The following is a 14,183-nucleotide window of genomic DNA, read 5'->3' as shown; positions in this document are numbered from 1 at the left end:
TCCTACCCACAAAAGAGCTCCTGGATGGTCTCCAATGCTATTCTTTATCCTCCACCAAGTTCGTTATCCCCTCTAAGACTACCATCTTTCCAAACAGGATCTCAACAGGTTCAGTTCAGTTCAGCTCAGTCATATTTATTGAGCGCTTACTATGTGCAAAACACTGTACTAAACGCATGAATGCCCACCTCCTCTTTAAATCTCACCCTTCCATTTTGCCTCTGGCCCCATCCCATCACTTCTTATTAAAACCCTTGCCTGCTTTCCTCCCTGGCCTTGATCTTCAACCACTCAATCACCTCATCTCCTTCCCAGCGGCTTACAAAAATGTCCATGTCTCTCCTATCCCCCAAGCCGCTCCCTTGACCACCACCGCCTCCCCCCAACTCCTTCCAGTTATCATTCCACCTCCGTCCTAATCATTCTCTTCCCAAGCTCAAGTGAGTTGTTTACTGCTGATGCCTCCGCTTCTTAGCCTCCGGTTCTCTTCTTGACTCCTGAAATCAGCTTCCACTCCCTCCATTCTAAGGAAATAGTCCTCTCTAAGGTCATCTAATGACCTCCTTGACAAATTCAGTGGACTCCACTCCTACCTAAACCTCCTTAACTTCCCAACTACTTTTAACATTTTGGACCAGGCCTTTCTCCTGGAACTCCTTTTTCTCCCCACCCAAACTCTATCTTCCCCGCAACTCTCCCATCACTGTAAAAGCCACCACCATCCTTCTTGTCTCATCAGACTGAAACCCTGGCATTATCCTCAACTCATCATTTTCATTTAACCTTCATATTCAGTTTATCACTAAATCCTATCAGTCCTATGTTTCTATGATCTTTAGAATCCATCCCTTCCTCTCCATAAAACTGCTACCATGCTAATCCACTTGTCTAGTCCCATCTCAACTAGACAGCAGCATGGAGTAGTGGATAGAGCACGGGCCTGGGGGCCAGAAGGTAATGTGTTCTAGTCCTAGCTCTGCAACGTGTCTGCTGTGTGACCTCAGGCAAGTCACTTCACTTCTCTGGGCCTCAGTTACCTCATCTGTAAAATGGGAGATTGACTGTGAGCTTCATGGGGGACAGAGACTGTGTCCAACCTGATTATCTTATATCTTCTCCAGCACTTAGAACAGTGCTTGGTACATAGTAACAGCTTAACAAATGCCATCTTCTAGGTTGTAAACCTGGTGTGGAGAGGGATTGTCTCTCTATTGCTGAACTGTACTTTCTAAGCAGTTAATACAATCCAGTTGAATAAATGAATGACTACTCTTATCAATCACCTCTCTGACCTCCCTGCCTGCAGTCTCTCATCACTTCACTCTTTTTCCCAGATCATTTTTTGAAAAAATCATTCAGTCCACATGTCCCAACTCCTCAAAACCCCTCAGTGGTTGCCCATCCATCTTCACATCACTCAGAAGTTCTTCACCATAGGCTTTAAAACACTCAGTCACTTCTCCCGATCCCACCTAACTACACTCACCTTCCACAACAATTCACCCCACACATTTTATCCCTCTAATAGCCACCTACTTCATCTCATGTCTCTAGTCATCAACCCCTTGCTCAAGTCCTTTCTCTATCCTGCAACTCCATTCTCCTTCATGGTGATGATGATGATGATTTTGATATGAGTTAAGTGCTTCCTATATGCCAAGTGAGTTACAGATGAGGTAACTGAGGCACAGAGAATTCAAGTAACTTTCCCGAGGTCACGCAGCAGACAGTTGTTGGAGCTGGGATTAGAACCCATGGCCTTCTGACTCCCAGGCTTGTGCTCTATCCTCTAAGCCATGCTGCTTTAGAGAAGCAGTGTGGCTTTCCACTAAGCCATACTGCTTCTCTATAGAAGTTGCAGAAGTAGTAGTATCAGCACTATCAATAGTATTGGAGTTGTAGTATCAACGGCAACAATAGCAGTAGTCATAGCAGTAATAATAGGAGCAGTATTTATTGAGCTCCCACTTGACGTGACACTCAAGAAGTAGAGTATGATGAAGTGGCAAGGACCTTGCCCGCAAGGAGCTTACACTCTTATTTTGGACTCGTCGGCCACCTGTGTTTTGTGTTTTCCCCTTAGAAGCAAGAATGCTGGAGGTCTGGGGAATGTGGGAGAAGGAACTTTAGTGTAATGAATAAGTAACCCAGTTGTACAGTATTAGAATTCGATGAAAGCCAGTTGTTTTTGAGACGATTCTCAAATTGAGTAGCCAAAATAAGCTTTGAGATTTGAACGTGCATTTCCTTGGGGTTTGGTTTTGCCATGATTAGGACACAGGGGATTTAGTCATCCTTTGTTGTTGTAAGATGTTTACTTCAATTACTCCCAATACAATAAACTCCCAGATTCTCTCAGATCTTTGAGTAGGACATAAGATTCACATCCCAGTTCCTCTATTATCATAGTATATGGTTTCTATAATCAGAAGCCATATAAATATATTCAGTGTCTACCCTCCTTCTAGTACTTAGCAGCCCGAGACATATTTCTTTCAATAAAGCTTGCATATGTATTATCAAGTCTGCTAACCGGTTTTAATAAAGTTCAATGATGAAATGGTTAAAAAATTAAACCTTAGTGCCTACTGTAATATTTTAAAAGTTAGTGAATTCCCTGACATTCAACAACTCAGTTGGAGTCCCTGTTTTGCAGTAAAGTACCGTGTTACTATTAATCTCTTTGTCCTGATGTGAGTTAAAGTCTCCAAAAGCAATTGTTTTTCCTGTGCTCACCTCTTTTTCCCTTTCCAAAGGGAGTTGTCTCTTGAAGGTCTGTGGCATTCCCTACAGCAGATTATAAAATTATATTTTCCACATTTAACAGTCAGTCTCTTCTTACCTTTCCTTTCTCCCACTCCCTTCTGCATCACCCTGACTTGCTCCCTTTATTCATCCCCCTTCCCAGCCCCACAGCACTAGTTTATTTATTTATATTAATGTTTGTCTCCCCCTCTAGACTGTAAGGTTGTTGTGAGGGAATGTGTCTTTTGTTGTATTGTATTCTCCCAAGGGCTTAATACAATGCTCCGCTCACCATATCACTCAATAAATACTATTGAATGAATGAATGAATTCTTACCTGAAAAAAATAAGGAAAGCTTGCTGCTGTAAAGTGCTGGGTAAATCACTTGTGTTTGCCCTGTGGTGTTTATTTAAATTGGTGCTATCTTGATTTATTTCCACCTTCCAGGATAATGAACCTAGGTTTTATTTCTGTTCCTTTGCCAGCCTTGTACCGCAGGAAAAGTGTCTGAAAATGAAAGGAAAAGAAGATATTGACTTAGATCATCTACTCAGAGGTAAGATCATTTTGCTTTTTCCTGGGAAGAATTCCCTCTCCCTTGCCCTTTCCTCCCTGCCAAAATTGAAAGAAAAAAAATGGAACAGCGACCTGTTAAAGCTGAAAGAAGCCACTTGGATAAGAAAGTCAAAAGATCTGGTACATGAACACGAGAAGTTAAGAGGACAAAGTACTCCTGAATGAAAGCTGTCAGAGCCGCTTGAACTATCGAGGATTCAGTCATGATCAGTCTTTCTCCCAGAAAATTCCCTGTCCCTGTCCCTGTCCCACATGGGGCTCTGTGGTGAGGAAAGGTCTTTCCCAGGGGAAATTTTGCGAGGGGGGAAATCTGGAAGAAGGAAAGGTTGCCAAGGCACCATTTCAGGTCCATCTACCTTGTCTTCAACTCCTCCCACCCTAAGTTGTCAGTAATAAACATTCCAGTTGTTTTTGTTCCTCCATATTCTCATTCATTCAATCAATCATATTTATTGAGCGCTTACTGTAGGCCGAACACTATACTAAATGCTTGGAAAGTACAATTCAGCAACAAATCGAGACAGTCCCTACCCAGCAGTGGACTCACAATCTGGAAACAGAAGCAAACTATCCGTCTCCTCAATCTGTCTGGATTTTCCCTGAGATATCCTATGGTATAGGTGTTGCCTGAAATTACTATCTACAGATCATCAAATCAAGTTTTTCACTTTTGTTTTATTTACACTTCCAAGAATCAATCAATTACATTTAGCAACCTGAAGAACGGTTGCTTCAAAACCAAGATGAGTTTTGTTTTCTTCTTTCTTTAATAATAATAATAATTATAGTATTTGTTAAGTGCTTTCTATGTGCCAAGCACTGTTCTAAGTGCTGGGGTAGATATAAGATAATCAGGTTAACCCACATGGGGCTTACAGTCTTAATCCCCATTTTACAGATGAAGTAACTGAGGCACAGAGAAGTTAAGTGACCTGCCCAAGGTCACACAGCATACAAGTGATGGATCCAAGATTAGAACCCATGTCCTCTGACTCCCAATCCCATGCTCTTTCCACTAGGCCAGGCCACCTCTCTGATTCCTTTGTCATTCCTCCTTTCATTTTAAAACCATTAATCAATCAGTGATATTTATTGAGTGCTTACTGTGTGCAGAGCACTGTACTAAGTGTGTGAGAGAGTTCAACACAGTAGTTGGTAGGCCATCTCTGCCCACAAGGAGCTTACAGTCTAGAGGGTGATACACGTATTAAAATAAACTACACGTAGGGGAAAGGAGGGAGTAAGAGCATATGGGAGGCCGGAGATGGGGTGAATATCAAGTGCTTATGGGGTACAAATCCAAGGGCTTAGGCAATGGAGAAGGGAGGGCAAATTGAGGAAATGAGGGTTAAATCGTGGAAGACCTATTGGAGGAGATGTGATTTTAGGATGGTTTTGAGCGTGGAGAGATTGAGTCTTTCAGATATGAAAATGGAGGGAGATCCAGGACATACCTTCCCTTCCCCACAGCACCTGTATATATGTATATATGTTTGTACATATTTATTACTCTATTTATTTATCTATTTATCTTGTACATATTTGTTCTATTTATTTTATTTTGTTAGCATGTTTGGTTTTGTTCTCTGTCTCCCCCTTCTAGACTGTGAGCCCGCTGTTGGGTAGGGACTGTCTCTATGTGTTGCCAACTTGTACTTCCCAAGCGCTTAGTCCAGTGCTCTGCACACAGTAAGCGCTCAATAAATACGATTGATTGATTGATAGGAATGATGTTAGGGCAAGGTAACGGGACTCAGTAGTTAGAGCATGGACCTGGAATTTAGAAGGACCTAGGTTCTAATCCCGGCTCCACCGCGTCTGCTGTGTGATCTCGGGCAAGTCACTTCTATGCCTCAGTTACCTCATCTGTAAAAAATGGGGATTAGAGTGTAAGCTCCAACTGGGACAGGGACTTGGAACATAGTAAGCGCTTAACAAGCACTATAGGAGGTAGGAGATAGAGGGTTGATTGAGTTCTTTATAAACCAAAGCATCCTGTCCACATCACAGTGATAGCAATTGCCTACCAGTGTGCCCTTCAGATAGTTCTATCCTGAATTCTAAGCCAGTAATAATAATAATAAGGGCATTTGTTAAGCGCTTACTATGTGAAAAGCACTGTTCTAAGCGCTGGGGAGGATATAAGGTCATCGGGTTGTCCCACATGAGGCTCACAGTCTTAGTCCCCGTTTTACAGACGAGGTAACTGAGGCACAGAAGAGTTAAGTGACTTGCCCAAAGTCACACAGCTGACACTTGACAGGGTGGGAATTCAAACCCATGACCTTTGCCTCCCAAGCCCGTGCTCTTTCCACTGAGCCACGCTCCTTCAGTAGATTTTCAGTCCCTCTCCCCACTCTTCTCTGGAGGCTTGCGGAGAGGAGGGCTGGGGCCCAGGAACCAGATATGTCACACTGATGGCCGTTGATGGAGTCGGAAACGACAGCCAAGACTCAGCTCTGAGACCTTCTGGCCCGAGGGCGGGCAGAGAGGAATCGGTGGTCCTCTGGTGAGCTGCACAGTGCCACTCTCTTCCCTACCAGTCGTATTCCCACTGGGCCGTGGCCTGCGACCAGCCAGGAAGTGAGCAGGAGCAGCATGGCCTAGTGGAAAGAACACAGGCTTGGAAGTCAGAGGACGTAGGTTCTAATCCCTACTCCGCCACATGTCTGCTGTGTGACCTAGAGCAAGTCATTTTACTTCTCTGGGCCTCAGTTACCTCATCTGTAAAATAGGGATTAAGACTGTGAGCTACTTGTGGGACAGGGACTGTGTCCGATGTGATTACCTTGTATCTACCGCAGCACTTAGAACAATGCTTAGCACATAGTAAGCGCTTACCAAATGCTACAATTGTTGTTGTTGTTATTATTATTATTATTATTATTATTATTATTATTAGTCATCTATAGGCAAAGCCAGGACTAGAAAACAAGTCTGCTGATTATTAGTATCATTATTGTATTTGTTCATTCATTCAATCGCATTTATTGACCACTGTACTGAGTGCTTGGAAAGTACAATTCAGCAAAAATAGAGACAGTCCCTACCCAATAACAGGCTCACAGTCTAGAAATGGGCTCACAGTCTAGAAACGGGCTCACTTACTATGTACTGAGCACTGTTGTTCTAAGCACTTGGATATATACAAGTTAATAGATCTGTCCCACATCAGGCTCACAGCCTTCTTAAGGTGTGCAGGTCCATTTGCCTAGGCAGTGGAGGAGGAAGGGAGAATTGGGAAATGAGGAAGACCTACTGGAAGAGATGTGATTTTAAGCATTTACACACTAGAAGGTCAGACGAACATTCAAACAAATTACAGCTGTATATGTACTGAAGTGCTGTGAGTGTGGGGTGAAAAGCAAAGTGCTGAAGGGTTACAGGCCCAAGTGCAGAGGTGACACAGAAGGGAAGGCGAATAATGAGGGTTTAGTTAGGGAAGGCCTCTTGTTGGAAGTCACAAGTCTAGTGGATAATAGTGATAATTATGGTATTTGTTAAGCACTTTCTCTGTACCAGGCACTGTACTAAACGTTGGGGTGGATACAAGCAGATTGGGTGGGACATAGTCCCTGTCCCACGTAGGGCTCACAGTCTCCATCCTCATTTTACAGACGAGGTACCAGGCATAGAGAAGTAAAGTGACTTGCCCAAGTCACACAGCAGACAAGTGGCAGAGAAGGGATTGGATCCCATGACCTTCTGATCCCCAAGGCCGTGTTCTATCCACTACGCCGTGCTGCTTCCCATAAGAAGCAGCTGGGGTAGAGCAAAGGCCTGGAACTCCAAGGACCTCGGTTCTTACCCTGGCTTCTGCCACTTGCCTGCTGTGTAATCTCGCGCAAGTCACTTAACTTCTCTGTGCCTCAGTTCCCCCAGCTGTAAAATGGGAACCAAATCCTACTTCCTCCTATGAGGTTTGTGAGCCCCATGTGGGAAAGGGATTGTGTCCGACCTCATTATGATGTATTTACTCCAGTGCTTTGAACAGTCCTTGGCACAATGGAATTTTGTAAGTTCCATTATTATTAGATGGCAGTTTAGGAGGTGGGGAAAGTGATAATCTGTCACTTCTGAATGGGAAGGAAGTTTCAGGCCAGAGGGAGGAGTTGGCCTCTTGCTTGAAAAGCGGGCAGAACGCAGCCCTGGGAGAATATTTTTGCAGGGGAAATTGCATGGAGTGGCTAGCCTTTGCTTTGCTACTCCTCTCTTCCCTCCCTCGTGATACTTCAACCTTTCTCTGCTTTGCATCTTTTCTTTCCCATTCTTCCATGTCTAAATCCCTGCCTGTCCATTTCATTCATTCAATCGTATTTATGCAGCGTGGCTCAGTGGAGGAAAGATCCCGGGCTTTGGAGTCAGAGGTCATAGGTTCAAGTCCTGGCTCCACCACTTGTCGGCTGTGTGACTTTGGGCAAGTTACTTCACTTCTCTGGGCCTCAGTTACCTCACCTGTAAAATGGGGATGAAGACTGTGAGCCCCCCGTGGGACAACCTGATCACCTTGTAACCACCCTAGCGCTTAGAACAGTGCTTTGCACATAGTAAGCGCTTAATAAATGCTATCATTATCATTATTATTTTTGAGCGCTTACTGTGTGCAGAGCACTGTATTAAGCGCTTGGATAGTACAATTCAGCAACAGAGACAATCCCTACCCAACAATGGGCTCACAGTCTACAATTTCCCTGCCTCAAACTCCTCTCCCTCTGCCTCTTTCTCCCCATAGAAAGACACAGCCTCTCTATGTCTGTTTCATCAGAGGCTTCCTCAGTATCCGCCAGAAGCCTTTTATTTAGCTGGACTTTAGCAAATGTAACACGTCAGTTGAAAGGGGGAGAAAGGTGGAAAGGGAAAGAGAGACGCAGAGATTTCCAGAAAGCTGAGTAGAAAGATGAAATAGTATTCACCTCTCAGAAGTAGCAGGTTCATTCAGAAGGAGCAGGTTTCTGAAGGTCCTCTTAAATCCCGGAACATCTCGGCGTTTTGAGCGGATGATAGTGCACTGCATTGCTTCCAGCAGAAATGGATTGTGTTGGCCATAACTCTGGGCCTGAAATTTACTTGCTGCAACCATCATTTTTCATCAGGAAAATCTCATAAACCTGCCCTGGATGTGAAGTAGTCAAGATCGCCATTCCAGCCGGGGTATTAGTGGATTCTGGTTGAAGGATGAGGGTGTATACCTTTATCTGGCCTGATGGATTTGGGTCTGGACTGGAGGATAATCTGGGACTTTTCATTTTTGCCTTAAAGCCCTGGGGATATTTTAGCCCGGTACTGAGACCAGGTAGCTAGGGTGAGACTAAGTTCAGCTGTTTGTTTGTCAGCTGCCTATCTGCTATATGACTCCATGATTGAGGATGGAATTAATTTAGTTGCTGGTTTTCAGATCAGCCCCTTTGGGGATCCCATCACTTGCCATTGTATTTTTCATTTTATCAATCAGTCTATGGTATTTATTGAGTGCTTACCGGGTGCAGAGCACTATACTAAGTACTTGTGAGAGTCCAGTATAACAGAGTTGGTAGACACACTCCCTGCCCACAAGGATTTTAAAAGTCTAGAGGGGGAGATAAACACTAAAATATTACAGACATGTACATAGGTGCTGTGGGTCAGAGGGTGGGGTGAATAAATGGCACAAATCCATGGGCAAAGGCAACAGACACAGAAGGGAGAGTAGAGGAAATGTGGGCTTAGTTCGGGAAGGCCTCCTGGAGGAGATGTGCTTTTTAATAAGGTATTGAAGATGATGAAAGTGATGGTCTGTCAGATATGCCAGGCCAGAGGCAGGACATGGGTGATAGGGTGGTGGTAAAATAGATATCTAGGTACAGTGAGTAATTTGGCCTAAGAGGAGCAAAGTGTGTGGGCTGGGTGGTAGCAGAAAATTAGAGAGATAAGTTTAGGAGGGGGCAAGATGATTGAGTGCTTTGAAGCCCCTGATAAGGAGTTTCTGTTTGATATGGGGGTGGATGGGCAACCACTGGAAGTGGGGAAACATGGACTGAATTGTTTTGCAGAAAAATGACCTGGGCAGCAGAGTAAAATTTGGACTTGGAGTGGGGAGAGGCAGGGAGTTCAGCAAGGAGGCTGATGCAGTTGTCAAGGAAATCACAAATGACAAATCCCCATCACACATCTCCATGTCACCATCAATAAAAGTCTCAAACCAGATTCATGACCTTCATAGGCTTCTTCCTGGCCAGGTGTAAAAAAAAAACAAAACATCATGCGTGAAGCCAGTTTCCACTGACTGAGCCAAAAGTGGGTCTCAAATTAACCCAGCTGGAGTCCCCCAAGTTTTGTAATTCTATGCCCATTAGACTTTTCTTCACCGTCAAACAAAGTGTACTTAGCAGTTTTTTGAACAGAGTTTGCGATTCCTACAAATACACCAGTCTATTTCTGCTAATTGCAGCTGGGGACGAAGCACAGCTTGTGGTTGAAAATACAGCTCTTAATTTCCTCCTAGCCACGAAGAAGGCTCTTTTCTGTCACAAACACCATAAAGGTTGGATAAAACACCATGGCTGTATTTCACACCCATATAACCATGACATTCCCAGCATATTTACAATATAATTATAAATTATGATTTACAGTGTATATGAATTATATTATGAATTGTGTGCGTATATATATATATATATATATATATATATATATTCATTTGGGGTTTTATTAATGTATATTAATGTCCATTTCCCTCTCTTGTGGGTGGGGAGTATGTCTACCAACACTGTTGTAATAATATTTTTATTAATAATGTATGAATTATATTATGAATTATGTGTGTATATATATACATTTGGGGTTTTATTAATTTTTATTAGTGTCCATTTCCCTCTCTTTTTTGTAAGCTCGTTGTGGGTGGGGAATATGTCTACCAACACTGTTGTAATAATATTTTTATTAATAATAATAATAATAATAATGGTATTTGTTAAGCACTTACTATGTGCCGGGCACTGTATCAGGCTCTGAGGCACTGTTCTAAGGTACTGTACTTTCCTAAGCATTTAGTATAATGCCCCTGCATACAGTAAGTGCTTAATAGATACCATTAATTGATTGATTGATTGGAGATCAGACTTGAAGTGGCCCTGTATAGTAGAAATCTTTAACAAATATTGAATTCTTCATTTTAAGAGATATCCTCCAAATAACATTTTCTGCTACCACACTGCTTTATCAAAACACTATCAGTGTCAGTGAATCTGAAAACATGATGTTTTAATTCATGTTTAAGTTTTTGACTCTCTCCATGGGGAAAATGGAATATATTATTTTACCATTTCTTATTTAAACAGTTCATATAGTTAAGATGGATTTGATAATTTATTCTTATAGAAATGAAGTTCTTCATTTTATTACACTCTCAACTGCTTATGGTCTTAGTTAAAGCAACATGGTGTAGTGGATAGAACGCGGGCCTGTGAATCAGAAGGTCCTGGGTTTTAATTCCAGCTCTGCCACTTGTCTGCTGTCTGACCGTGGGGAAGTCACTTTACTTCTGTGTGCCTCAGTTACCTCATCTGTAAAATGGGGATTGAGACTGTGAGCCCCATGTGGGACGTGGACTGTTTCCAACCTGATTTAATTGTATCTACCCCAGTGCTTAGTATAGTGCCTGGTACATAGTAAGCGCTTAACAAATACCATATATTATTACATTTTCTTGTGTTTCTCAAGCTCTGAGAGCAGGCACTTATTTCATTTACTTCTTTTGAACATCCCCTCAATGTCTAGCACAGTGCTTTGCAGAAAGTTGGTATTTGGTTCTAACGTTCGACTGAGCCATTTCCGCATGGTTTTTTTTTGTTTCCCCATTAATAAAAGCTGGAATCTCACTATCTTCCTTCAGAAAAAAAGCAATGTGTGATAGTGCATGACAGAGAGAGAGAGTGAGAGTGAGAGTGAGAGGGAAGAGAGAGCTAGGCATTGGAAAGATTATAAACAACGCTTTCCTCCCAAACTATGTAAAAAATGGAACATATATTCAAATTTTAGTCCAGAGAAGTTTTAGTAGCTCATTCCAAGCCTCTGAAATGCTGTAGGAGTGCATGAATGATGAGCCGAGAGATTCCCTTCAGTGACGTGAATAGTGCCATTTTTAGACAGTGCATGTATATTGCATCTGTTCCTTCCTATCCCCTCCTGCAGACAATCTGCTCCCAGCTTTGGATTTGAATTACAATATGAACAAAAAGAACTTCATTGAAAAATCAGATATTTTTCAAATGCTTATTAAAAAGGAACCCGAGAAAATTCATGGCATTTTCCCAAAAAACAGAGGTGCTCTAACCCTAAGCTTGATGACAAGGGTATTAAGATAGGTGCATGGTTTTCAACAGGGCATTTAAGCTCTAATTGACTTGAATTACTGAAACAACCTCCTCCGTAGTGAAAATTTCTTTGATGTCATGCAACTCTAAGTCTTTAAATCATGGTGATAACATTTGTTTTCTGGTTTCAGTCATATTTAAAAACAATGAGAGAAATTTTCACTTTCTACAGCAAAAATGTCTCCTTGGAATGCTTGAATAATAATATGCAATTTTCTTATTGAACTCAAGATATGAGACTGCATATGTATTGTGTATGTGCACACATTTAACTACTACTAGAGAAGCAGCATGGCTCAGTGGAAAGAGCCCGGGCTTGGGAGTCAGGGGCCATGGGTTCTAATCCCGGCTCCGCCACATATCTGCTGTGTGACCTTAGGCAAGTCACTTAACTTTTCTGAGCCTCAGTTCCCTCATCTGTAAAATGGGGATTAAGACTGTGAGTCCCACAGGGGACAACCTGATCACCTTGTATCTCCCCCCGCCCCCAGTGCTTAAAACAGTGCTTGGCACATAGTAAGCACTTAACAAATGCCATCATTATTATTATTATTACTACTGTATGCATGTGGATTTTTACAACTTGTGCCATGAATATTTTTAGGAAATTGTTATGCACTAAATTTGTGAGGATGTTGTAAGACTTTTAAGACTTTTACTAGTTAATTTATCATTTAGCAATTCACTGGACAGAGTAATCAGTGATATTCATTGAACACTTAATAACAATAATTATGGTACTTGTTAAGTGCTTACAATAATAATAATAATGATGATGGTATTTGTTAAGCACCTTCTATGTGCCAGAACTGTTCTCCGCACTGAGGTTGATGCAAGTTGATTGGGTTGGACACAGTTCCTGTTCCACATGGGGCTCACACTCTTAATCCCCATTTATAGACGAGGTAAATGAGGTCCTGAGAAGTGAAGTGACTTGCCCAAGGTCACACAGAAGATTCGTGGTGGAGCCGGAAGGGAAGCCACCAAACGCTTCAGAGAGTAATAAAATAAAGTTGGTAGACAAGTTCCCTGCCCACAGGGATTTTACAGTCTAGAGCAGGAGACAGACATTAATATAAATAAATGAAATACAGAGATGTACATAAGTGCTTTTGGAGTGAGGGTGAGGTAGCAAGTGCTTGAAGGATACAGATCCAAGTGCAGATATCAAATGAGAACTTTTTCTTTATTTCTTACTCATGTACTTGACTTGAATTTGTTGTCTGTTTTCTGTGTGTGGGTGAGTATAGGGTAAAACTGCCCTGGAAATTTAAAAAAAAATTAAAACGTGGGATTATATAAAATGGAAGAGTCTGGGAAATGAGGCTAAAAATAAATCCGTTTAATAAATAATATATATTCTGGGATATGAGGCTGGAGGAGCACTGTCATCTCTGTAAACTGAATCCCACACCGTTTAATCTGATGTAAGCTTCCTCAAGGAATTCCAAAAATAATATGCCTCTCTTAGTGCAGTCAATCTCTGTCAGGTCTCCTTGCTCTCCAAACTGGCACAGTCCCTATCTATGGGTGTATCTGAGAAGAGGGCCCTTCCACTTCATGGATAACTCATCCGGTGGAGAGAACTTCAGTTTGCCAAGTCCATTCCCCAGCCTCCTGGCAGGACTGCCCCTAAATGATCCTAGTCAGGGCAGTTCCATTTTTTTTTCTTTTTAATAATAATAATGATGATGGTATTTGTTTAGGACTTACTCTGTGCAAAGCACTTTTGTAAGCACTGGGGAGGTTACAAGGTGATCAGGTTGTCCCACGGGGGCTCACAGTTTTAATCCCCATTTTCTAGATGAGGTAACTGAGGCACAGAGAAGTTAAGTGACTTGCCCAAAGTCACACAGCTGACAGTTGGCAGAGCCGGCATTTGAACCCATGACCTTTGACTCCAAAGCCTGTGCTCTTTCCACTGAGCCGTGCTGCTCCTCTAATCACTATTAGAGAATCAAGAATCATTATTAATCAATCAATCATATTTATTGAGCGCTTACTGTGTGCAGAGCACTGTACTAAGCGCTTGGGAAGTACAAGTTGGCAGCATATAGAGATGGTCTCTACCCAACAGTGGGCTCACAGTCTAGAAGGGGGAGACAGAGAACAAAACAAAACATATTAACAAAATAAAATAAATATAATAGATATGTACAAGTAAAATAAATGAATAGAGTAATAAATACGTACAAACATATATACATATATACAGGTGCTGTGGGGAAGGGGTGGAGGTAAGGCAGGGGGGAGGAGGGGGGAGGAGGGGGAGAGGAAGGAGGAGGCTCAGTCTGGGAAGGCCTCCTGGAGGAGGTGAGCTCTCAGTAGGGCCTTGAAGGGAGGAAGGGAGCTAGCTTGGCAGATGTTGGGAGGGAGGGCATTCCAGGCCAGGGGGATGAGGTGGGCTGGGGGTCGACGGCGGGACAGGCGAGAACGAGGCACAGTGAGGAGATTAGTGGCAGAGGAGCGGAGGGTGCGGGCTGGGCTGTAGGAGGAGAGAAGGGAGG

At 42.6% G+C, this 14,183-nt stretch overlaps 1 protein-coding gene across 1 annotated transcript in view; it reads left to right on the top strand.

Annotated features, from left to right (window-relative positions):
* The window catches only part of L3MBTL4 (L3MBTL histone methyl-lysine binding protein 4), a 412,230-nt gene that overhangs the window by 253,320 nt on the left and 144,727 nt on the right, over window positions 1-14,183 (top strand). Inside the window, exon 15 of the mRNA XM_038747457.1 lies at window positions 3,232-3,302. Coding sequence (XP_038603385.1) covers window positions 3,232-3,302 — 71 coding nt within the window. The remainder of the gene's footprint in view (window positions 1-3,231; window positions 3,303-14,183) is intronic.

This window comes from Tachyglossus aculeatus, chromosome 5, assembly GCF_015852505.1.
Source record: "Tachyglossus aculeatus isolate mTacAcu1 chromosome 5, mTacAcu1.pri, whole genome shotgun sequence".
Taxonomy (NCBI): Eukaryota; Metazoa; Chordata; class Mammalia; order Monotremata; family Tachyglossidae; genus Tachyglossus; species Tachyglossus aculeatus.
Note: the sequence above shows the minus strand (reverse complement) of the source record. Positions and strands in the feature narration are given on the sequence as shown.